This window comes from Aedes aegypti, chromosome 1 (genome assembly GCF_002204515.2).
Source record: "Aedes aegypti strain LVP_AGWG chromosome 1, AaegL5.0 Primary Assembly, whole genome shotgun sequence".
Classification (NCBI taxonomy): Eukaryota; Metazoa; Arthropoda; class Insecta; order Diptera; family Culicidae; genus Aedes; species Aedes aegypti.
In genome coordinates this window covers 198,648,400-198,676,120 of record NC_035107.1, presented here as the reverse complement: position 1 = coordinate 198,676,120, position 27,721 = coordinate 198,648,400, and the positions used below count along the sequence as shown (strand labels likewise).

Sequence of the window (27,721 nt, the reverse complement as noted above, 5' to 3'; positions counted from 1 at the left end):
ATGGGAGCTGTCAAAATGTTTGTTTTCGTTTCGATTCAAAATGGCTAGATAATTCTGAAGGGTTCTGGTCTCTAAACAAGCGTGTGCTAGAATACGGACGTATAAGGTCGAAACTTTGTCTTTGGTCGAAACTTTATCCCAGTAATGTCCTTCTACTGTTCATACACTCAGGCAAATGGACTATCGATAAACATAGGAACCCCTTATGAAAATTTTCCACAAGGAATCGGGTTGAAATTCATAAATTTGCCTTATGAAACCGAAATTTGAAAACAAAAATAGTTTTCGCAGCAACCTGGAATCGAACCAAGGACCTTGCGATCGATAGGCTCGTGCGTACACCCCGCGCCTATCGACGCCTTGATGCGGAGTGATGCTAAAACGATACATTAAGCGTTCGTATTGCGATAATCGTTCCATCTTTCATAAGGCAAAATGTATGAATTTCGATAGTCCAGTTCGCTGCGTGTAGGTGAAAATCGAATATTCTAAATAGCTTGCTGTTTAATATTTTATTGATATTTTTCATATTAATCCATAGTGATGCATATCAAATATGCACAGGATGATTATGTTGTATACATTGGCATGAATATCGAACGTTTATTTCCTCCTGTTCATAAGCGTTACTGATTGTTAATCTTGGGACTTGAGAAAATTTAGTGTACTTTCCAGAAAACAAGCTGCGACATGTTCGCTTGAAATATTTGAGCTGTATCAAAACATGGACCATACTGAAACAGTTGTATTAAAAGGTAAGTAAAATAAAAACTTTATTATTTATTATAACGTGGAATTAGGCGATGCCAGTGGGAGATGTGCCCATCCAAAGGTGGCCAGCAGGAAGCACCTAGGGCAGAGCCTAGAGAAGTATCACATGAGCCAGGATATGTTCCTTGGATTTTCTGCAGAGCAAGATGACAAGCGCCATTTCATGGACAAAGATATCGGTTTCTGCTTGCCGCAGAATACGGTTTTAGAATGGTATTTAAGCCATCTAGTATAATATTTTCTTAGCGTGTACCACATCCATTACGGCCATAAAAGGAATGTACACCGTTATTCTTGTGGGTATTTTAAGGTTTTGGTTTATGCGGGATCCCTGTACTCAATAAGGCTATCCATGAGGACTTTCCGTGATAGGACTGACAGCTAAAAGTGTGCATGCAACCGAAGCGAAGTGGTGAACAAAACATGCGGGTGTTATCAGAGCTTTTCTTTTTCTTTTGTAATCGAACGGTCACTCCAATCGCGAAACGTCAAAAACTCATGGTATTCAAAAAAACAGCTTATCACAGCTGTCTCATGGATTGCCTTATAAAAGTGATAATATGCCGAATTAACTAAGAATCAAGGAACACAATATTTTTCTCCGCAAATTCATGAACACTTTACATAACTATTTTTCAGCCATTAATGAAATCGATAGTTGTTTTAAGAAATGAGTATTGTTTTACTTTTTAAGAGTTATTAAATAGTCCATTTTATGAGACGTTTTTGAACAGTTGATCGCTCATTTTATGTATGAAAATTTGACAGTAGGCGGTGTCGTAACGTGTGAAAGTAACAGCAATATCATCAGTGTTGCCGTTTCGTAGAATCCATGTTTTGACAGATCGCTACGTCGAATGATAATGGGTATTTTTCACCCATTAAAGGGTATTCGCAAACCACTGTATAATCGATCATATTAGTTTGTCTGTGATATTAGGCTGATACAAATATTAATTTTCTTTTATGTCACCCCCCCCCCCTTCAAAAATCCGAAAATTTTGAAGAGGAGGAAAAAAAGAGTCATTATTTTTTTGACAACAGTTACTTTTTTTAACTTTTTTAAGTTGAAACAGGTTAAATAATGATCCAGAGGACGATTGAAAAAATGTTAGCAACTATCTTAAAAAAAAATTTAAAAAAAAACTTTTTTTTTCGTTTTCATTTATTTTGTTCCTTATTTATTTTTATCCCCTTCCAAGTGGTCTCGGACATAAAAGAAAATTAATATTTGTATCAGCCTTACTTACACGGTTAAAAAATTTTATACTAGAAAGCTTAATAGTCATACTAGAATGATATTCGATCTATTTACCCAATGTGATGCATATCTTAAGATTAAGCCAGTCATAGTATAAACGGCGTTTATCAATCGTAATGCATATTACTCTTTTATTTCTATACTGCCATATGCTTTTTTTGACGTTCAAAATCTCAAAGAAAAAAATATAAAAAGATACGAAAAGGCAATTGAATATAACAAAAAACTTACAATAATTTATTAGATCAAGTAATTTGGTCAAAGTTACATTATATCAATATTTACGGAAATTTTGCGTAGCTTGTAGATCCGCACAAACTGCTGCCTGGACAAGTTGGAGCAAGGGGTGGATCACTCCTGATTAGACCTGTTCATATTTAAAAAAATGTCTGGAAATCTACCGGTCAAGCAGTATTCGGAATTCTCATGCTAAGAACAATGTCTGGTCAAATTTTCAGCACATTTGATAAAGATTTCAGTATGCTTCAAGTTGAAAATGTGTTTTTGGGCTTATTTCAAGGTTTGAAAAATCATAACTAGCATGTGGAAAATCAAAACCACTTGCTATTACCACTATTTGAAAGCTAATTCTATTCTGTTAAAGTTTGTCGAACACGCTAACAAGATTAAAGTGAGTTTTAACATTGTTTGATCCAAATTTGTACTCCGCTGTACCCAGAAATTACAGTTTTCTCAATATACATGGGATATAAAACATGCATTGGTATTATTTTTTCAGGCCCTAGTCAACGGGAATCGATAATAATACCATTATTAATTCTTTGACCATCAACAGATTACATGTTGCTAAAGGCAATAAATTATAATAAATGCCCAAAGATCGAGCACCGCATCGCAACCTGATGATAGCTAAATCATGCATGACACATGTACCGGAAACGAATGAATTGAACAAGTTAGCATTGCTTTTTCTTTCCGAGTGATGATTGTTTTGATCGCATTTCACTGATCATTTAGAACGATTTGAAAACAATCATCATCATCGACTGAGAAAAGGCAGTGCTAACGTGTTCATTTTTTGTATTCTTTGAAGCTCACGGTGGTGCTCTTGGCTCACCCACAGTGGATTTACAAATGTGCCTCATAATTACCTATTCTTTACAATTTATTTTCGTAAGATAAATGGTTACTTTGAACGGGATTGACTTTTAGATATGCATTGTCATCATGTCTGAAAATTAAAAATCCGAAATTTTCATGCAGGCATGCTGTTCAGTGAAAACAATTCCCGAAAAAAGAGATTTTCAAGAACCTCGAGATACAAACCTCAACCAAACTATGTTAAAACTTGCTCCAACCATAAAATTGTATTCGGCAAAAGTTTGTAGAATTGGATAAACTACTATGTAGAAGTATTTCCGATAAATTTTGATGTTTCGTTCGGTAGTTATGATTTTTTAAAGCTTGAAAATAGCCCAAAAACACATAATTGATTTGAAGCACAACTAGATTCACTCTAAATTGAGTGAAATTTTGGCCAGAAGTTCATTTCGCAATGAAAAATCAAAGTATTGGTTGACTGGGGAGTTTCCAGACATTTTTGAAAGTATGAATAGGTCTACTCCTGATGCATCTGATGCATCGGAATAATTTCATGCATTTAAATGCACGTAAATGCACACTCGACAAATTTGCAATTCATGGCTTGCTCCAACAATTCGTTGTTGTTTTTGTCAAAGTGTCAAACTCATTCTTCCATACTCACTCAAAAAAAACGGTTGACCAGAGGAACTAAACACATTTAGTACCTGTAAAGTAAATTGAGAGCCGGATATCGGCATTTGGGTAACAGCTTCATCAAAACGGGTTAAATCTCTCCGTGGATAGTATGCAGTTCAGTTACGGGGAAACGCAGCTTTATGTCTGTTATAAGCAGGACTGCATCCGGAAGTGACTGTTTTACGTGCTTTATGACCCTGATAATCATCCCGCCAGCCTAATGATTGGTTGGTCACTTGCTGGCATTTATGAGAAGGTTAAAGAGAAATAAATGGAAAGTTCAAGGCAATGTTTCCTGAAGATATATCTGATTATACCTATTCATATCAACGTTATGTTTTCTAACTCGGGCAACCACGGAAGGTTGAAGTGCTTTTCAGCGAGTTTTCTACATGGCCGGGAGCCTGCGTATCCCTGGTTGTGAAACGTGGCGTTAAGTGGGTCTAGACTCTAGAGCTTATCGTACCCTACTTGTCCTCTATCCACATTGAAGGAAATAAAAAAAAACTTAACAGTAATTAACATAGTTTTTGTTGCTATATTTCCACTTAGATTTTAATTGAAAAGCTCGATGTGGAATTCCATCCGTCACCAGTAAGGCACAGACTGTGAGTTTTTCGGGAAAGATGTTCCGGTTACTCCTGCTTCTAAACAGCACTGTAATCAAGAACTTGATGCCTCAAAGACCTATTCCATTCTTCAACAATCTGAAATGAATGAAGTTTTTTATTTAATTAATTGCAGAATATAAATAAAATAGAAAAGAAAATTAGACTTTCACCCTTTCACAACAAACAACGATGCGTTACTATAGCACGACACGATGGTGCGGATCAGGGCTAAGTTGATTGGAATGTCGAAAAAATGCATCTGATGCAATTTGATGTACATTCGATGTACACTGAACAAGTGATCCACCCCTTGAGTTGGAGTCATCCTCCTCCTGCGGCCCGTTCGGTTGTTATTCCATGTTTCCAGCTAGCAGTCGTAAAGCCTCCAAGGATCAATATTTGGTTGCATTCTCCTGATGCCACGAATGAGTTACCGGGAAATCTGAAATTGGTCGAAAAAGTTTAAAATAAGTTCGGTAGGCCGCTGCCTGAAAATTATTTCTGGACTTACCATGTACCCGCAGGTGAGCCAATTTTTCACTGAAATATGTCTCGCAAGTGCTCAATAGCAGCAATCATTCGATTTATTCATGTAAACTAAATAAAAACTACTGAATCACATAAAAATTTGACAAATTTGTAGACGCGAGAAAATAGTTCCTCGTAGAGAGAATATAATAAAATATGCAACAGAGAAAAACAAGCAAGTCCGAAGTGTAGCATCTGTCAACGTAAATGTACTGCCAATAATAATTTACGAAAATGCGTTCGAAAGTATAAACTAATATGACAAGCAAGGACTAAAAATCTCAAATGTAGTAGATGTAATAATTAGTACCCTAACTAGTATTTTCGTATTTCTCCGTGTATGAAAAAAAGTTATTCATCGTTGGGCAAATATGGCAATGTGGCCCATATAATGAACATCTTTTGGCGCATGAAGCTTTAAGAGCCTATTCACAAATTTCATAACGCTGAAGGGGGTGGGTGGGTGTCCTCACGTTGTTACGGCTCATACAAAATTTGTAGAATATTAATACAAAAAGCGTTATGAAGGGGTGGGTGGGTGTTAAAAATGGTCATTTTCAGCGTTATGAAATAAATGAATGAACCCTTAAATTGCAGTGGATTGAAACAGATTTTCAACTCAAATGATTTTGATGGACCCCCATTAATGATTCACTCTATAAATAATAGATATTACTTTAGAAAAAGGTACGATTTCTATGAAGATGATAAAAATTTGTGATTGAAGTAAAAATGTATGTTATAAGTAAATAAACATATATTTTTGTATTTAAATTGTATAGTTGTTCCTTATTATTAATCAATTGGCGTGATTATTTCAATAGGGCACAATTAAGATTAGGAATAAACGCTTATTACAAATTGGTCGAGCATATAAGTGCAATCCAAAATACCAAATCAAGAACTGTTTTCATCTGTTACTAGTGCTGGTTTGCATTTATATCTTTAAATAAGCAGGCTCGCCAAGGCGTACTAGGATTTCATTCTTAAAAGCCCTTTATTGAAATGTTCATGCCAATTTTAAATACACATTCCTTTATTACAAGCATATATTTGGCACTGCTTAATATATGACGGTCAATTGTACATCACATGAATTACATATAAAGCTAAGTATGCACTTCAACAGAAAAGTAAACGCCTATCTCAATGCGTGGAAAATTTCTTGCAAGAAATGGTCAAGAAAAGCATTTTTCTTTGATCGCAGTACGCAGTTGAAAAGAAATGTCAATTTAAATGGAAGTCAGTGTAGAAAATTTCTTTACCATTTCTTCCGCAGAAATTTTTACTTTTCTTGAGCGAAACAGCATACTTAGCCTAAATTTGGATCGGTAGTTGTTTTTGATCTTTATTGTGTAATCAAATGAATAACGTATCCAGCTTTTTACGAGCGCTAATGGCTGCCGCAAATAGGCTCGCTCTCTGGTAGGGATCAGTCGATATGACGTTTGGCTTGGGTCCGTTCAATATTAAACGACCCAAAATAAACGTCAAATCGACTTATCCCTACCAGGAAGCGAGGCCGTTAAGGGCAGCCATTAGCGCTTTTAAAAAGCTGGATTGTCCCGGTGTTTGTGAAGGCTAAGTGTAATGCATATAACCACAGACAAACAGACGTAACACTTAGAATAAATCCCGATCAAAATCATAGTCACGATGACATGTACGCCCAATGCTAAAATCGGTGTGTTTGGCCGATGGACCAACAGATGGCGGTAGTGCCTAAACGTCAAACGCGAACAAAAACGATGCGAGCGCTGCGGGTGGTGGATTGGCCACCTACCATATATTTGAATCGGCCGTTAAAAAGGTGGTCGATTGACATCGGTGAGAGTGTGACGTCTGTTTGTCTGTGATATAACTATAACTTCAATATCCATGAGCCTTATCATATGTGTTGCATATAATTTCCGTCCCATGCTAATATTCATATGATTTTCCAAAAGTGCAGAATTATATGACTTCCATATACCCTTTAACGAGAGAGTTGGCTCAGTGTGTCCAAGCTAATATAAATGTATTTATTCATATCCATAATCCAGTACGCGGCGTGTTCCGACCGATTCGGCAACTTTCGGCGAGAGTTTCGGCTAGTTCGGGCAAATTCCAGTAACGCTCGCCCAATGCTAACAACGTTTCTGAATGGCTGAGTTATGACGCAATGGAAAACGTCACAACACGTGCGTTGAAAGGTAATCAAAACAAAAAGTGCGGTGCGAGCGGTTCATTCGCCCTCGAACCGCCAAGAAGAGCGTACCACAATAGCTGCAAGCCAAGTGAAAGTCAAGTGGAGTGAAGCCATTTTGTTCGGTTAACCGCGTGGAGTGAAAATTTATTAAAAACTTTTATAGCGTAGAGAAAAATTGACAAAAGTGAATAGTTGAAGTAGATAGAGAAAAAACATCGTTTTAAATTAATTAGTTCATTAAGTGAGAGAAAAAAATCGGTATATTTAAGTGTAGCAAATAAAACTAGGTTAAGTGTGAAAACAGGTGACGGACGGTGGTTCATGCTTGTTTCCCAAGCATGAATTCGGCAGGTGAGTGGGGCACCGAGCCCCCCGATAAAGGTAAGACATGGCCAAACACGCCACTACCCCCATCTTCTGATGAAGACCCAATGGATACGGAATTCATGGGCTTCGACGAGACGACCACGAGACGAAATCAGGTTATGACCAGAAAACGACGCGAAGAACAATCAAAAAAAGAAAACGACAAGAAAAAGACAAAATCAGGTACGGAATATCAACCAAACACACCACACACACTAACAAACAACACGAAAGAAATTCAAAACCAGACACTAACACTAAGTCAGACGACTTCATCGACACGCACACCAACTATGAAAACACAAATCAACGAATCACAATCACAATCTCAAAACATCACAAACCACACAACCAAAAACAGAACCCAACAAACACAAAGACCAGGAAACTACACTAATGATGAATTCAAGATCAAAAATAACACATACAACGTAATTTTCATCGAGCCAATCACGATTAAAGAGGGAGAAGTGCTGCTGGAACCGATGGAGGTAGGAAAATTCCTACACGAAATGAAGTTGGACCAGTTTGTCGAACTGAAAAGGGCAGGACAGTACAGGTATAAACTCACATACAGGAAACCACAAGACACAGAAAAAATCCTCAACTCAGCCACACAGCTGAGGGAAAACAACTACAGAGCTTTCATCCCGAAGATGCTGACAGAAACGACGGGCGTTATCAAAGACGTGCCCATCTCCCTGACGGAAAAAGAAATTTTCGAAAAAATCATCAGCAGTAAGAAAGTAATTCGAGTCGACAGGATAAAACGCAAAAAAGACGACCAACTGGTCAACACGCGAGCGGTCAAAATAACGGTGGAGGGTTCGGAACTTCCAAGAGTTGTTCAACTCTATGGAGTTCTGGCCAAACCGGAAATATACATCTATCCAGTGAGGATCTGCAACAAATGTTGGAGAATAGGACACAAAGCAGCAGCATGCAAAGGAAAAGAATCATGTAAAAGATGCGGTAAAACAATCTCCGAAGATCATCAACAGTGCAACCAAAATATGCCGGCGAAATGCAAAAATTGCGGTAAAAACCACCTACCCACCGACACTCAATGCCCGGAACGACAACGACGAGAACAGATCAACGCAGCCATGACGATCAACAAAATGACGTTTGCCGAAGCTGAAGAAATGTACCCGAAAACAAGCAACCGGTTTGCAGCCCTGGAGTCTATCGACGAATTCCCTGGATTGGAACGCCCAAATAGACAAGTAGCTGGATTCCGCCAAGTACCATCAAGACCAAACAGGAAAGTAGACTACAGTAAAATCATCGAACAACTATCAAAACCAGCGAAAACCCCAACAATAGTCAAAAACACTTTCCCTCAGGTAGAACAGATACCCGAGCAAGTAAGTGTCATCACTAACAACCCGCACGCAGTCTCCGAAGCAGAACGACTCCAGACAATGTCCAAACAACTACATGACTTTTTTTCGACAGTCCTGCAAGTTAATGACAAACCGGACTCAGATCCAAGCACGGATCTCCTAGTAATCGAAGTTGGCTCGATGATACAAAAAATAATTGATAAAATTAACACAGCAATCCCAATCACAACATAACATCTCCTGTAATTCCAATGGCTAATTTTAACGAAACGCTCAATATCTCACAAATCAATATACACAGTTTAAGACCATTACAGAAAAGAGAAACTATTAAAACATATCTTACAACCAAAAATGTTCACATTTTTTTGATACAAGAAATTTGGATCAAAGATTCAGAAAAATACAAATTCTTAAATTATAATTTTTTCAAAAAATGCCGAGACGAAGGCTACGGTGGAACAGGTATACTTGTTCATCCTACCCTAATGGCAGAAGAAATAATCATACCTAATGTAGATTTAGAAGTAATAGCAGTTAAAATCAAAAACATTAAGAATCCTATCATTTTTATTTCTCTTTATATTCCCCCAGAAAGTACAATAGACAGTATTAAAAAACCTCTCGAAAATTTATTTCACTTCATAAAAAGTAGACCAGAATCCGTTCTTTTGGGAGGTGACATAAATGCTCACCATCCCATATGGGAAAATACGGTGACAAGAGCTGATAAGCGAGGAGAATTAATAAGTGACTTATTAGAAAATAATGATATAGTATTTCACAATACAGGTGAGACAACAAGGTGGCAAGATTTAAACTGCAATGCCTCGGCCATAGATATAACCCTAACAACTACAGATATAGCACCATTCGTAAGCTGGGAAGTTAGTGAAGAAGATCTAGGATCAGACCACAAATTAATTGAATGTAAAATGGATAATTACAACAAGTTTAATAATAATACACCATACACTGTAATTAGTAAAAATAAGGCTTTAGACTACTTAAATCAAATCAATCCTAAGGAAATACAAAATGCTGATGACCTTGAAGAAAAAATTGAGAATGCATTAAACAAGGCAACGTTTAAAATTTTTCCAAATAGCAAAAAGAAAATCAAACCTTATTGGACGGATAAAATTAAGAAGCTATACGAAGAGAAAAATAAAAAACACATACAATTCCGCAAAAATCTATCGTTAGAAAACAAAAACATTTACAAAAAAGCCGAGAGAGAATTTAATATTGAAATAAAGAAAGCTGTATACAAATATCGAGAAGAAAAGTTGGAAGAAATCAACGAAAACACAAATATTAAACAAATGTGGAACATAGTCAGATGTATTTCAGGAAATTTCAAAAATAAGGATAATTCAGAACTAACACATAACCAAGAGATAGCGAAAGAATTTATTACAAATAACTTTGTTATGGAAGATAGACAATTTTTTGAACCGACGTACAATAATGTCGATGAACTTCGATATGCAGGAGATATAGGCAAGGAATCAATGTTGAATACCATTAACAGTAGAAAAGATACATCAGCTGCAGGATATAATAAACTGTCATACTACTTACTGAAAAGAGTTAAACCGGAACTATTGACCAGAATATTAGAAATGACAAACGAAGTGTGGCGAAAAGAAAATATACCTGAACAATGGAAAATTAGTAAAATAATTCCCATATTAAAACCTAAAAAAGACAAAAGTAAATCAGACTCTTATAGACCTATCGCACTAATTAACATTAACCTGAAAATAATAAATTGCGAAGTTAAGAAAAGATTGAATAGGTTTGCTGAAGAAAAAAATCTAATACCATCACGTTCATTCGGTTTTAAAGAAAATTCCTCAACAATAGATTGCATTAATTACTTGATTTCAACCGTCACAGAAGCGCAAAGAAACAAAATGACAGTAGTTACTATTTTTATAGACCTGACTAAAGCCTTCGACTCGGTTGATATAGGCATACTATTAAAACAACTAGACAATGTTGCTACTCCAAACAAAATCCTTAGATGGCTTAATGCATACTTAAATGACAGAACAGTTATCTTAGAGACCACAAATGGTAGCCTAAGCAAAGACTCAAATAAAGGGCTGCCACAAGGCTGCCCACTATCACCGCTGCTTTTTAATCTTTATACAGCAGGTGTACATGAAATAACGACAGAAAAAGTTATCTTAGAACAATTTGCAGATGATTTTTCAATTACTATATTAGGGGAAACATTAGAAGAAGTTGAATTGACAGCCAATATCACAATGAACAGAATCAAAACATACTTCGAAAACCTAAAAATAGCTATCAATCCAGAAAAAACAGCAATAGTAGTGTTTAATCCTAGAAAAGAAGAAAAAATAAAAGTTACATTAGAAGGAGTGGACATTAAACAAGTAGAACAGCACAAATACTTGGGCTATATAATAGACCAAAAACTAAATCATATTCCGCATATAAACTACATAACAAATAAAGCTAAGCAGAGATTGAACGTTTTAAAAATAATCTGTAAGAAAAAGGAAGGAGCCCATCCGCAGACAGCATTAAGAATAAACAAGGCAATAATTCGGTCACAAATAGACTATGGAATTACAGTGTATGGTGGTGCAGCCAAAACAAATTTACAAAAACTAAACTCAACTTTCAATGCAGGACTAAGAACATCACTAAGATTGCTACAATCCACGCCAATCAATGTGCTGTACGCCGAGGCAGGAGAAATACCTATAAAAGAAAGAGCAAATTTGTTAACAAAAAAAGAAACGGTGAAAAATTTTGCCTACAATAAACCAATTCTGGATATTTTAAGTAAATTTACTGAATTAACTGACCTACCAAACAAACACACATTCCTAGAACAAATCACATACACAAATAATTACATAGTTATACAAACCAATAATACACTTGTCACATTAGAAACTAAACTTATTATAGAAGAATTAGAGACAGTCAAAATAGAAACTGAAATTCCACAATTAGTAAAACAAAACATGAATGAATTTACAGTAAGAGCCATCACAAATGAATACATCTGCAATAAATATCAAGACTACGTTAAAATTTACACAGATGGTTCTAAAACATCTACCAGTTGCGGTATAGGCATTTGGATAGAAGATACTGAAACAGTGAGCAGCAAAGTCAATAAAGAACTCTCTATAATGAATGTCGAATTGACAGCAATAAATACAGCAATCGATGTAATAAATAACAGTACCGCGGAAAAATTTGTAATCTTTACAGATTCGAAATCCGGGCTGTTATGCCTGAAAAACAAACAATTTAAAAATAATTATATAGTCAAAGAAATATTAGTGAAATTAAATCAAACTTCCAAAGATATATCACTACAATGGGTTCCTGGTCATAAGGGAATATTAGGGAACGAAAAGGCCGATAAACTCTCAAAGCAAGGCTGTAACAGTAGAAATGTAATATACACAAAATTGCCTATTTCAGATACATTTAATTTAATCAAAAAAGAAGCGTTAGAAGAATGGACACAAAACTACACAATACTTTCTCAAGACAAAGGACAAAAACACTTTAAAATATACCACAAACCAACATTAAAGCCCTGGTTCTACAGATGCTCCTTAGAAACACACGAAATTATAAGCATAGGAAGGCTACGAACATTTCACACGTTAACGAAAGACAAACTATACCAATGGAAGCTTAAAAACGACGACACCTGTGAAGAATGTGGGAGAAGGGAAGATGTTAACCATGTCTTGTTCGCATGTAAAAAATACTTGGGAAGCAGGTACAAACACAGCTGTTTGTTGACTTGCAATAACACTGAAGACCTACTAAAAAACGCAAACACTAAAATATACCGAGATATTGCCAAATTCATTAAAGAAAACCGTATTCAAATTTGAATTCGCGAATGATGTTTTTTCTAGATCGAAAAAACAACACTAATTGTTTATAAACAATCACCGGTTGAAAGACCGGTGCACTTATGTCGACTTTGACAAGACGTTATAGTGGTTTCTGCGCTCGTGTACATACACGGTACATGTCACCAACACTACTTAAAAATTGCTGGTGGAAAATATAAACAAAGATCAGCTGTTCCCAGCAAAATCAAATGGCAGTATTTTCAACCAGCAAATTTGCGCATGTGTTCGTGACACCGCTCGGCGAGAGCTCAATAAAAACGAATCCGTTCGATAAACGTAAGAGGCGTATGATGCCCAAAACAAGCTTCATGATATTTGACACAACTTGGCAGTATAGTTTGACAAGTGGACTCGCCATAAGAGGGAAAAGAAGAAGAAGAAGAAGAAGGTGCGAGCGGTTATGCAGCAGTTGGAATTTATTCGTCGCAAATAATTATTATAAAAATAGTGCAAATTGCATCAATAGGCGCGTATAAAAAAATCTCGTTTAAGTGATGAAGTTGTGCTGATTGTATCGAACGATTAAAATGATAAAATTCTGCCAGCGCTTATCGCTTCGAAGCTTGACTCGGTTTCAAGGTCGCTCAACCCGAGCAGTTGTTCCGTTGTGGATTTCTTCGCGCGGCAAAAAAGATGACAGTGGCCGGTTGTTTACTCCGGTACCAATTCGGCCCAGTCCGGATGATATTAATGTGGGAGCCGAGCTGACCGGCGGCACGTTGGACAAGGCTGAAATGCTGAAAGTCATCTTGAAGTTTAGCAATCGTAAGGAAATCAAATTCTTGTGCCTGGAGAATGGAATTGACTCGAATCTGCAGCAGCAAGCCTTTACTAGCTTCCGCAAGTATTGCTTGGAGACGGATGCACTTCCGGCGGATTTGCATGTGGTGCTAAGCGATATTCTACAGGGCGCGGGGCATGTTGATGATATTTTCCCATACTTTCTTCGGCATGTCAAGCAAATATTCCCACATTTGGAATGCATGGACGATTTGAAGAAGATCTCGGATCTCCGGCAGCCGGCCAATTGGTACCCAAGTGCAAGGGCAATCAATAGACGTATTATCTTTCATTCCGGCCCAACAAATTCCGGGAAGACCTACCACGCGATGGAACGATTCATGTCGGCTAAATCCGGGGTTTACTGTGGACCGTTGAAGCTGCTGGCCAGTGAGGTCTACAATAAAAGCAATCAAAGGGGAACGCCTTGTGATTTGGTGACTGGGGAGGAACGAAAGTTTGCCGATCCCAATGGAAATGCTTCGAAGCATGTCGCTTGTACGGTGGAGATGACTTCGATTACCACACCTTGTAAGTATGCGCCAAAGAATGCCGGAATGTCGGAAAAGTCAAAGTGCTCAACCCTAGATTAGAAGATATGCTTATTTGAAGCATTTTTATGTAACGAATCAATTTTCTAAAAATTGTGTAGAGCAGCTTTTTTTAGATAAACAAATTTGAAAGATGTTCTTAAATATCTCAACTTTTTGCTTCAGAACACCAGTGTTGGTAGCGAGTCATTTTTTAGTGACATGGTAACATTTTGAAAGCCAGTCACTTTAAAGCTCACTTGTGAAGCCATTTCAACCAATGTCATTTTTTTCGTCAAAAAGTCACCTTTTCAACTATTTGAGCTAAAATTTTGGATTGCAGAGCTAGTAGCAAGTCACTTTTTAGTGGCTTGGGCACTTTTTCGATCTGATCAATAAAAAGTCACCATTGCCAACAAATGGTTACTAAAGACACTTTTTTAGAAAAATAGTCACTAAAGTCACTATTTGTGTGGACTGAAGATAATTAAATTTAAAGCTGAGTTAGCTTTTTAAACACAAATGGCAAAAAATAGATATTTGTTATTATAAAGACGAATATAGTGTGTTTTAGCTATCAAAGGGTCATGAAAGATAGGAATTCCTCGCTCATTTTCTGGAAGAATTCAGGTGAACATTTCGGAAACTCAAACCTGCCTGTTGAAAGAATCTCATTAGAACTGCTCTGGAAGATTATCCAGAGACAAATGCAAAGAGTTTGTTAAAAACTCATCAAGGACTTTGGAAGCGACTTTTATGTTTGTTAGACATCATTTCAGAAATTACAACCAATAAGATAAACTTGTTTTCATTTATTAATTCTTGATGTGTTTTTTGATACGATGTTGGTAGACTATTTCTTTGCGAAAAGAAACGTTTCTATAATGAATGCTTCAAGCATTGTTGGAAAATAATAATTAATAGTGATATAGGGTAACGGTCGTATTTTGAACCCCCTAAGGAAGTGATTTTAGTTGTTTGCCCCATTCAATTAATTGCACAACGTAACCAAGTCAAAGAACATGCCAAAATGTAAAGAAAAACTTCCTCTACGAGATAAAAATGCCCATACGATCATAGGATCAAAAAACGTCGAAAATAATTAAATTGTGAAGCACTGTTTTTCATCATTTTGGACTCACCAATACATTTTGGACCCTTAAAGTATATATTTCTACGCTTTTAGTTCAAAAATTCGAAAAAAGTTTTTGTTTACATTTGAAAAATTTCTGACGGCTTCAATATCTGTGTGTAACGTGTTGTAACGGTTGCATGAATGCAACAATTAAATTAAATTAATTTCAGATAAAATAAACATTTTCTCTATGTACAAACGTTTGATGCAAGTGTGGAATAGTCCTATCTTTCCAAATAGCATGCAAATTGAGATGGTCTCTTGATTTAAATTGGGAAATTTGCAGGAAAATGGCCCAGGGGGTCCATAATATATTGGTTACCCTAAGTAGATTCCTTGGCGTCAATTCCACCTGTTTATGAATTTCAGTAACAAACATTCGTTTATTGTTTCCTTTATCAGGGTGTCTACTACCTGGAAAAACCTGGAAAACCTGGAATTATCAGGGAATTTTATTCAACCTGGAAAAAACCTGGAATTCTCAGGGAATTTCGATCACAATCAGGGAAATTATTTTGAAGCAGTAATTCATGATAGAATATGTTCACGACAAAGGATTGCCAGAAAACTATCTTCATTCGAAAAAAATTCGGCTGCGCCGCTCTTCAAAAACTATATGAGCTGTTCAGTGAGAATTCTTTCGAGTATGAAATTTCATCAGCTTATCAAAACATGATTGATGTTTTTGATGTATCTAAATTTATTCGGTAAAGGATTAACATATCTAGGGCTGGTAGCAGGTTTCTTTTTATATACATTTTTTTTTTGCAAGTCTCTAAAAAGTCTCTATTTTTGATAAAAGGTGTCTGAAGTCTCTATTTTAACCAAAATAGTATCTAAAGTCTCTTTTCTTTCCTTATCTTGCTTGCAGATAACTGAGATGCAACATTTATTTTCGTATTTCTCGAGAACAGCCTCAGGAAATATCCTTGTGGTTTCTCCAAAGATTTTATTATGAATTCTTCAAGAAATTGCTTCAGCATTTTTTTCATTGGATGCTTACAGAAGTTCCTCCATAATTTGCTTCAGGAAATCCTTGAACATTTCAACGTTAATACCTCTAGAAATTTTTCTCAGGCAGTACAAAGACTATCTTAGGACTTCCTCCAGATATTTTTTCACTAACTATCCAACCGAATTCTACAGTCGTTAATCAAAGAGATATCCAAATGATAATAAATCTTCGAGCTGTTTAGTAGAATACCTATAAGTAGATGAAAAAACCGAATTTAGTACTATACCATTTAATTCCACTAGAGTTTGTATCCTTTGACAGATACGCGTATTTCGACCTCAACTGTAAGGCCGTCTTCAGTGTCGTGTACTAGACTCGACTTACGAGTCTAGTACACGACACTGAAGACGGCCTTACAGTTGAGGTCGAAATACGCGTATCTGTCAAAGGATACAAACTCTAGTGGAATTAAATGGTATAGTACTAAATTCGGTTTTTTCATCTACTTAGATATCCAAAGTTTCCCACAGAATTTCTCCCAAGAAAACTTGACAAGAATTTCAACGCCATTTCGTCTACGGTTATTCCAAAGAATAGATCCAAAAGCTCCTCGAGGGGTTATTCGAGTCAATATATTGAGAACATTTCAAATAATTTCCTCAATTCGACCTGTGTTTCATTATTAAGTTTCTTTAGAGTTTTTTTTATAGGAATTTCTCCAGCATTTCATCCAAGGATCACTGGAGTTCATCCAAACATTTTTCAATAAATTTCTCAAAAAATCCCCATGGAATATTGAAAAGTTCTTTTAAGGTTCCACACAATTCAACACCACAGCAATTTTTTTCTATGAAATGCTTCGACTGTAGGAATGATTATTCCTACACAATTTTCTAGTAGTTTCGTCCAGTGTTCCAGGAGATCCTGCGCAATATCCTGCGAGATATTATGATTTTTCTTTTTAATTATTATCGTAGCAATAATCTTGGAAATCTTCTAAAAGTTCTCCAAGAGTAAGTCTTCCTGAAAATCCTCTTTAATCAAGGGTGGCCTAAGAAATTACATAAGTAACTGTAACAGAAGATACCCATATATTTACGTCAAGGATTTTTTTTTTAAATTCTCAGCTTTCTGGGAAATTACATTCAAATTTCCTTGGTGAAATCTCCTGGAAGAATGCTTGAGAAAAAGATTTTGAAAACTTCCTTGAGAAATATCTTAGAATTAATAGAAGAATTTCCCAGAAAAAATCCTAGGCGCAATCCTGAAGGTATCCTCAGAGAAATTTGTAGCCAAAATCTTATAAAAATTCTAAAGAACAATTTTGTAGAAAATCCTGAGAAATCCTTGGAGGCATCTGAAGAAGTTTCTAGTTGAATATTACAACATGTTTTAAACGGGAGTCTTGGAGGATGTTCTTGAAAAAACTAATTGGAGAATCACCGGATAAAATCCTCGAGGACTAAGGGTTTTTTCACAAAAAAATATCTGAAGGAACTTCTGATGAAAGCCTTGTGGTATTTTTTGTGATAATGTTTGGAAAAATCTTGGTTCTATTCTGAGATATAAAAAAAAAACAAAATTTTTGGAGGAATTCCTTAGGAAAATTTTTGGAGAGTGAATATCTTAAATATAGATATGAATCCATCCCTTTCGTAATGTCGTCGTAATACATCAATGAATGTATGTCTTTTACTGGCATATACCAGATGTGCTGGTATGTCGTCGTAATGTCGCCAGGCTTGATAGAAACTCTTCTGCGATGCAAAGAGGAGGCTATTTTGCCGTTTTTCTGAGGAGAAAAAAATAAACTCAAAATTTTCAACACAGATCCTCAAGCGATTCGAGTGAGAGTGCAGAAAAACGCGAGGATTTTTTCGGACACTCTCTCTCTCTCGTTGCGATGCTCACCATCACTCACACTTTAAACGAACTCTCGAGTCTGCCGCCCGAACAGACAGTCCTCGGGGAGTTGTGAGAGCACCCTTTTTTGATGGAATTTAACTCGGTTTTTTTTTGTGCTGCATCTTCCTCGCTCATTTTTCGTTGCCTCGCTGCTTAGCATTTTTTGGCTCCCTCGCAAAGAGGCACTGGCAGCACGTTGCTCTAGAGTATTTCACCGAACTCTGATGATGTCGAGGAGAATTATCAAGCCTGAATGTCGCAAAAAAAAAAAATATTTGAAAAAAAAGTTTTAAACATATTTTCAGAGAAATGTCTGGTCTGATTAAACTATTTTGTCCTGGTTCCTGTTAGGTTTCGGTTTTTGATAACTGTTTGGCTCTTTTCGTTCTCTTTTTAATTACTTTTTATTTCTTTTTTTACTGGAAAGAGGTTTCCAAATTTCATATTTTCAAGAAACTCATTCATTTTTTAAATTATTGGAAAATATTTAACATCAGAAAAAAAAAATTCGAAAAGTAAACTGGAACTTGAACAACAATCAATTCGAAATTTCGTAACAATCATGACTAATTTAGAACTTTTTCGAATGAAATGCAAACATTTATAATTTAATCATATTACTACAGTCAAATGTTATACGGTCGAACGCGATTACCGAGGGGCTTGATAATCCGTGTTTCTATCATAAAAAAAAATGGATCCGGGATCCAAAAGTTTTACGAATTATTTGTGTTAATTTAGATTGTAGATATATTGAAGAAGACACATACTGATGCACTTGAAAGTTCCGTTCATTAATTTGTTTTAGACATATAAAATTACAGTATATATATATATATATATATATATATATATATATATATATATATATATATATATATATATATATATATATATATATATATATATATATATATATATATATATATATATATATATATATATATATATATATATATATATATATATATATATATATATATATATATATATATATATATATAATTAAGGATAATTTATAATAATTGAAACTAAAGAGTTGCTTCTCCGGGAATCGACGTACTCTCTGAAGGTCATAAAATTTGGTTGAAAGCTGAGCTGACTACATATAAGATTTCAAAAGCATCGGATTTTGCATCAATCATCTGTTAACAAAAGATCTCAATATGCATACATACTTACATGTATGCTTGACAAATTTCTTGTCGAACACCTTCAGTTTATTTATTAGAAAATGCGAATAAAAAAAGTTTTTATGAAAGTTTTCGGCGGTGTTCAAAATGGAAAGCTACAACTTAGAAGAACATCAGGCCTACTATTTAAATATCTTACTGATCCAGTTCTGGGGGTCTGGGGGCGGTGTGGGGGGTTTGACCCTCAAAACTCCCCCTTGGTAGCGCCACTGCACCTAGTTATCACAACACTCAGTTGTTTCGGTTTGAGTCGAATTCACCAATAATCAATTGTGTTCAAGAGTTTTTATTTGGAAGAATAGGGTCCTACAGCCATGTCCCAATTTTAGTACCAAACGCTTAAGAGTACGCGCAAAAAAAATGTGCGATAAAACATTTTTAGCAGACCTGAAATGCGCTTGATTTTCCATGTTTGTAGTCGAAATCAGTTCGGTGAAAATGATTTCTGTCGAATGTACCAGTAATGTGGTGGGATGTACCGTAAACATGGTAAAATGGCATGCAATTCCATGGTAGTTTTAAGAATGGGCGTAGTCAGCTAAAATAGTATTTTTTACCGTGTAAGCCAGAAGAACATGTTCACTCAATTTTAAAATGCTTTCTTGTTGGTTTACGTTCAAAAAACTTTTTTTTTCTGATTTTTCTAATATTGTCACACCTTTTGGTTTAAACTCAAATTTTGTTTCTTTTGTTTACCTTGTCTTTTCCAAAATGTAAAATAGGAACAACACTGTTAAAAAGATGAACCTACGTGGCGTTTTTGTCGACTAAGTGAAAGTCAAACATGATCAAACATGGTCAAAAAAATAGAAGCAAAAATTCAGACTTTTGCGAATAAAAATGCCATCAGTGCACCAGTATTCGCTCATGTGTAAAAATTGTTTTTTTTTTGTGTCAAAAACCAACTTTTTTCGCACGAACATATTCTACCAATATTTTTCATTTCATTTGATAAAATATTTTTCTATTTTCATTTGATAAAATAATTATTTATATTGAAAACACAAGACCTCGTGAGCGGTTATTGGATCAATGTATTTTTGTTTGTTCCAATAACCGCTCATGCAAAAAAAAAAATGAAATGTCGATTTTAGTATACAGCCTTCTTTTTTGCAGTAGTGGCTATGGTTTGAGCATACAAAATATCAGAATAAATAAAGAAATCCAAAATATTGCATTTTTTGTAAGTTCGTCACGAAATCTGTTTACCGTGAGCGGAAATAGGAACACTAAGATGCAGTAAAAAATGCAATTAAATAATTGTTTATGAAAGTTTTGCAAATTCTTTTTATTTTGCCGCTGATTACCTATACTTGAAGCTACATTGTGACATACAAATACAGTCGACTCTCCATAACTCGATATTCAAGGGACCATCGACTTATAGAATTATAGAGTTATAGAATATACCAACGCAAAGAATCCCAAAATCGAAGAAACAAATTTCTTAATTTCCAATGCTTATATGATTACTACTGTAAGAAAGCAATCATATTTTGTTGATATTATTTTACAATCAATTTTTTGAAAACTTTTTTCGAAATGTTCGAAAAATCCAATTTTTTTACCTACAATTTTTTTTTGTTCTAATGTTTTATAAAATTTATTACAACTTGCAAGTATTTATTCACTTCCAAACAAGAATTAGTCCGAGTTTCCCCGTATAAGAAGGATTTTAAAATGGATATCGAGTTATGGAGGGAAATTTTCTTCTAATGGAGATATCCAGTTATAGAAATATCGACTTATGGAGAGCACGATGTATGGGAATTTGAAGAGACCGAAAAATCCATCGAGTTATAGAGTATATCGAGTTATAGAATATCGAGTGGTGGAGAGTCGACTGTAGTATTGATCGACACAATAGTTGTTTTATAATCAACATTTGAACACATAACTTTCTTTAAATGAGCGGAATCTGGTACACTGTTGGTAAATCATTCTTCAAAACGTGTTTACATCGGTTTCAAAATTTTGAGCATGAAACTTTTGCTTTTCAGACATCTCAGGAGCCTGTCCACTTGGCGTCTTCGGCAAAGTTGTTCAGTAGCTCAAGGTCTATCATGATTTTAGTCAATCTCCATTCAATTTCATGGCCTAATAGAGATAGCCTTTGAGCTACTGAACAACTCTGCCGAAGACCCCGAAGACGCCATCTCTTTAAGTGATCGGGCTGCTGAGATATTTGCAAAACAAATGTTTTATTGCTGCTTGCGTTTGACGTGCAAATCCAGTCTAACTGAGCTTCAAATGCGGTAACACAAAGTAACACTTAGCAACCATGATACATATCACCGCAAACCTAGCAAAGAAAATCAATCTTTGACTTCGCCTTCCGTGTTACAAATCCTATCGCGTTTGGTGTTACCGCATTTGATATTTGCATTTCAAACGCCCACAGCAATATGCTTATTGCCGTCACCTGGTGTTAAAAAATCAACATATTGGCATTTTAAATAGCTTAGCCGAAGACGCCATTTTTATAAATGGTCAGGATTCTGAGATATCTGGAAAACAAAAGCTTCACGCACACTAGCGCCGTCTGGTGGAACAATCTCGAATATAGGCCTATTCACATGACGTTCCAAAACAGCTGATCGGGAAGCTCTTTGACAGTTCTTCTATGGAAATGATAGCCTCGTGTATGCACCGATCCTCCACCGATGTAAACAAATGCATGAGCCTCTGTACGTGCCATAAATTCTTTTCTTCTCATGACTTTTACTGTGCGCCGTGTGTTGGTGCTGTCTCTCTCTCTCTCTCTCACGGGCAACTTGAAAACAGGGCGCACAGTAAAAGTCAAACGTTTTATAGCATGCATAGGCTCATAGACGGACCTGTCACATGAAAAGGCCTATTTTGGCTTGACAATGATAGCTCTTGGCTTATTCGCTCCCAATACGACAATTCGTCCGGTGGGGTGTGCTGCTGTCGTCATGATGATGGTTGACGAGAGCAATGTCAAACTCATTCATGGTTTCAAAACATTCGGAACAAAATATTTATTTTCACCGCTTACTTCACTTATGTATGAAATTGAATGAAATCCAATGGTAGATAATTCATTTATCTACCCAATGGTATTTTTAGGGGCAGCGGAGAATGTCCCGAAGTGTGTTTCATTCAAGCGCAAAAATCGCTCAGGCGAAAGTTCTAATGAAAATAACCTCACATATCCTGGTTTTCCAATCTCAAACTAGTGCTTTTTCCAGCCGGATCTCAATTTTTATGAAAGTAGTGCAATAATACAAAAAACAAACGTATGTAGAACATAAAGAATGGATATTCCTACCTTTTACGCCTAACTGTTTCACTGTGAACCGTCTTACATCAGGAAAATAAAACATTTTTCCCCACAGCGGCATGTATACGTATACGTATACGTATACGCGTATACGCTTCCAATCGCAAAACGCAACATACTGTTAGCATTCTATACTTTGGTAGCGCAACTAGTCAGATGATGAGAGATTTGATTTTTCAGGCATCCATTACATGCCGCTGTGGGGAAAAATGTTTTATTTTCCTGATATAAAACGGTTCACAGTAAAACAGTTAGGCAAAAAAGGTAGGAATATCCATTCTCTATGTTCTACATACGTTTGTTTTTTGTATTATTGCACTACTTTCATAAAAATTGAGATCCGGCTGGTAAAAGCACTAGTTTGAGATTGGAAAACCAGGATATGTGAGGTTAGTTTCATTGGAACTTTCGCCTGAGCGATTTTTGCGCTTGAATAAAACACGCTTCGGGACATTCTCCGCTGCCCCTAAAATACCATTGGGTAGATAAATGAATTCTCTACCATTGGATCTCATTCAATTTCATACATAAGTAAAGTAAGCGGTGAAAATAAATATTTTGTTCCGAATGTTTTGATACCATGAATGAGTTTGACATTGCTCTCGTCAACCATCATCATGACGACAGCAGCACACCCCACCGGACGAATTGTCGTATTGGGAGCGAATTAAACAACTCTGCCAAAGACGCCATCTTAGAAAAACAAAAATTTTATGCTCACTAGCGCTGCCTGGTGGCAAAATGGTGGTGGTTGGTCCCTAGTAATAAATCCTACCTCCGTTCTGGTCACGATCTTCAGATTATCGTGATTCGTCAACATTCGTATTGATAAAGTGGGAGGACAGAAGTAAAATTTGAAAGAAACGAATGCCAGAACAGGTATCCACAAGCGACGCCAAACGGACCAACGTAATGTGGTGTAATTTGGAATTTGTGGATTGAATACTGACACCTATATATATATATATATATATATATATATATATATATATATATATATATATATATATATATATATATATATATATATATATATATATATATATATATATATATATATATATATATATATATATATATATATATATATATATAAATATATATATATATATATATTTTTTTTTTTTTTTTTTTTGCCAAGCATTAATATGGATGACTCTCGAGGATTGCTTAACGTAAAAGGGGTTATGACAAGGTTGTGGATTTACTGGGTAAATCCATCACATTGGGGTTATGACTTTGTGTCTAGTCAGGAATAGGGTCTGATTGGTATGGTAGAATGCAATAGAGTTCGGAATTGATAGACAGACTTTGAAGGAAAGAAGTTTTCAACGTAAGGCAGCAGCACCTTGGAACTTGGAGGGCGCAGATCTGGAGAGTTGGGCAGCTGTTCATGCTGGGTTACATTATGTAGAAAGTGGAATTTGTTTTGCCGCGCACAAATTATGGGAAGTATTTGAAAATGGCTTCTTGTTTAGATTGTGTAACGCAAGAGAGCATTTTTAGCTCTGCGTTATATTAGGAGGATAAATTATAATTTATTAGAATTTTCTGATAGAGGCAGAGTTCACATGTTACTTAGGTATTGGAAAGCAAATGAGAACCACATTAAATAATAGATAAACACTAATGCTCATATTTTTATATTTTCATTTCATCGCGGTCCTCATTGCCCGAGCGGAGACGATAAAACTCGAGTTGGATATAATCGACGCAACTACGATACGGAAAAGAAACAGATGAGAAACTATCGATACATTTATTTAACTATAAAAACCACGTTTTAACGTAAAAACTTTATTTATTTCTTCTCGTTTCAGCAATCCAACAGCCAAACCATCTCTACTATCTTTTTCATTTCCTCTTCGTTACATTTATAGTCCCTCTGGTACTGAATCGAATGACGCATTCCGCTTTTTATCAGCGCTGTCTTTGCTGTACGTTGAGCATGGTGTCGGAGGTGGTGTGCTGTGTAAAACATCTGATGTGCTACACGGCACGCTACTTCCGGCATTTTGTTGGCGCGCGGGATGGGCAGTGCTGGTGATGATGTGGAGGGCGCTATTCGGTTTAGTGCCAGAGGGACTATATCTATTTAATGTATCTGAAACTTGTGGGACCGCTTTAAATACCGGCGCCTGCTTGTGGAAGATCCCGGTGTGCTAAACGGTATAGGACATGTTAACGGGGGAGGCTTGGTAGGTCCTCACCTAGCCCGTGTCTAGATAGGCGGACGGATGTCTGCCAGGGTGTGGATCGAGCAATTACAAATTACAATTACAACTAGCGCTGCCTGGTGGCAAAATGTTTGATCATCTGCTGTAACGATGATAGCAAAGATGGTTAGAAGGGAAAAGATAACCGACTCCCGTCTTTTTGAGGCGACATGAAAAGCGCCGCTCTGGTGATTCAAAAGCAAACTAATACGAAACATTCACGCAAAAAAAAGGTACACAGCTAACACGGGGTTGTTCGATATTGTCAATCAGCTCTGAATGCCATAAAATGTAAGAAAAAGAAGAGGAATTCAGCACAGAAGCATTTTTTAGATTTTAGATTGTTTTTACAAATAACACAAATTTTGAGTTGGTTCATAAGAGCCTGATTTTGTGTAAGTTGTTCTCAATTCGGTGTGACTTTTTTAAGCGTGCTTGTTTTGATTTCTTCCTCTTTTATCGTCTTTTTTTAATTGCGCGATGAGTTGAATGTAGCCGACTGGTGGTGGAATTCCGAAACTGAATGACCACCGCATGTCAGCCCTTACTCTCCAAAACAACTTTGTCGAAGATGGTTTTTCTATATTTAATCTAGATCGTGAGGTGTTTCATGTTGAACATGAAAAACCAAAGGTGTTGTACAAAGTACAACGCGCGACTACTCGCGTTACAAAAGTTCGCGCGACAACCGAAAGGTTAAGCTCTATTTCTAAAGTATGTCGCATTAATTTATTTATTTATTTAGATTCTAATTCACACAATGGTAGTTATCGGTCTCAGCCGACATGCGGTTGCAGTTTGATTATTTAGAAGGTTTATTCGTTCTAGAAAAATGCTATAAACAGGCAAATCTTGCATTCTAGGGTTGATCACCATTCCTTTTTGAACATTGATTTTTCTGGGACAGACAACTCATTTTTTTTTTAATTTTATTGTAGATGAAGTTGCCGTAATCGATGAGATTCAACTGCTGAAAGACGTTGGTCGAGGATGGGCATGGACGCGCGCTCTTTTGGGGCTCATGGCCGAGGAAATTCATGTCTGTGGTGAACCGGGTACGCTTGATCTGCTGCAGAAGATTTGTGATACCACCAATGAAGAGCTGGAAGTTCGAAATTACAAAAGATTAACAGCGTTGCACATAGAGGATCAAGCCCTCCAGACATTGGACAATGTTCGGCCTGGAGACTGTATCGTGTGCTTCAGTAAAAATGATATCTACTCGGTGTCTAGGGAAATTGAAGCCCGAGGTCGGGAAGTAGCGGTTATTTACGGTGGATTACCTCCTGGAACGAAACTCGCGCAGGCTGCGAAGTTCAACGATCCGGAAAACAGCTGCAAGGTTTTGGTGGCAACGGATGCCATCGGAATGGGTCTAAATTTAAGCATTAGGAGAGTAATATTCTACTCAATCATCAAACCCAGTGTAAATCAAAAAGGAGAAAAAGAAATGGACACTATTTCCGTCTCACAAGCGCTGCAAATTGCCGGTAGAGCTGGTCGGTATGGTATGAAGTGGGACGAAGGTTACGTCACAACGTACAAACCGGAGGATCTTCCCACGTTGAAAAACATTCTTGGCCAAACACCTGACCCTCTGACACAAGCTGGTCTCCATCCCACAGCAGATATGATTGAACTTTACGCTTATCATCTTCCAAACGCCACCCTCAGTAATCTGATGGAGATTTTCGTTTCGCTAAGCACAGTTGACGATTCCTTGTACTTCATGTGCAATACGGAAGATTTCAAATTTTTAGCTGAAACCATCCAACACGTTCCACTTCCGCTTCGAGCTCGATATATTTTCTGTTGTGCGCCGATTAATCGCCAAATGCCATTCGTCTGTTCAATGTTCCTCAAATACGCCAGACGCTACAGCAAAAACGAACCAGTGACCTTCGATTGGCTCTGTAATCAGTGTGGATGGCCATTCCAACTGCCTCGCACAATTATCGACCTTGTCCACTTGGAAGCCGTCTTCGACGTGCTGGACCTCTATCTCTGGTTGAGCTATCGTTTCCCGGACTTATTCCCCGATGAAAAACTAGTCCGTGACATCCAGAAAGAACTGGACGACATCATTCAGCAGGGTGTGTTCCAAATCACTAAACTGTTGAAAAATTCCGAAACGGCCGTTTCAACCAACACTCCCGATGAGGATTCCTTCGTGATGCGACAGAAAAAGAGCAAGTACTATCGGGAGAATGCGCCGCGGGGGAAACTCACCGAGCGGCTGTTGGCTCAAGGTTTGCTCACGCCGGCGATGCTACAGGAACTGAAAGCAGAGTGGGATCAGCAGACGAAGACCAGAGGTAACAGTGGAAGTGACGATGACGATGATGATCCGTCGGGTAAAAAAAGTCGTAGAAAGACGAGAAAATTCAAGTAAACGCCTAACGAGAAGTGAAGCTTTTGAAGCTGTTCTAGAATAAAAAAATAGCTAGTCCAAATGAAGAATATTTCGTTTGTATCTTGAAAGAAAAATCCTGATTTTCCAATTGAGCGGTAACGTGGCCTAAGCAATGAACAAGGAAACTAGAAGTGCTTCCAGCAATCAATTTCTACTAACGATTCAGCTTTTGTTCTTCAGGTGATTGCAACTATTAAAGGTTATTGAAAAGTAGTCGCAAATATTTATAACAATTTTAAAAATATTAAAAAGCGGCTTCTTCACCACCGCTCAGGCCTTTAACCTAGTTTAACCATATGGGTAAACGTGGTTTACGGCTTAAGCAAAAGAGAAGAAATCGGCACTAAGTCAAAACCATCAACAATTAAATAATAAGAAACATCTTACGATGTATTTAGAAAAGATGACGCTTTGATATTATTTCAAAAAATGGCATTTTATATGATAATTTTTCATATTACTAACAGATGGCGAAGATAATCTTGCACAATTTTCTTACTACACAATATGGCAATATTGACCTATTGAAAGAAAACAAAACATAAATTAAAGC

At 36.5% G+C, this 27,721-nt stretch overlaps 1 protein-coding gene across 1 annotated transcript; it reads left to right on the top strand.

Annotated features, from left to right (window-relative positions):
* Window positions 1–7,078: 7,078 nt before the first annotated feature.
* Window positions 7,079–27,215, top strand: LOC5569268 (ATP-dependent RNA helicase SUV3 homolog, mitochondrial). The gene is made up of 3 exons (XM_001658364.2): window positions 7,079–7,124; window positions 13,126–14,048; window positions 25,694–27,215. The coding sequence occupies exons 2-3, from the start codon at window positions 13,265–13,267 to the stop codon at window positions 27,145–27,147; spliced, it is 2,238 nt and encodes a 745-aa protein (XP_001658414.2). The 5' UTR covers window positions 7,079–7,124; window positions 13,126–13,264; the 3' UTR covers window positions 27,148–27,215.
* Window positions 27,216–27,721: the final 506 nt, after the last annotated feature.

Excerpts from the sequence above, each read along its gene's own strand:
- LOC5569268 (XM_001658364.2), top strand. The coding sequence starts at position 13,265 with ATGATAAAATTCTGCCAGCGCTTATCGCTTCGAAGCTTGACTCGGTTT. Across the intron at positions 14,049-25,693 it reads GACTTCGATTACCACACCTT|ATGAAGTTGCCGTAATCGAT; the intron begins GTAAGTATGCGC and ends ATTTTATTGTAG.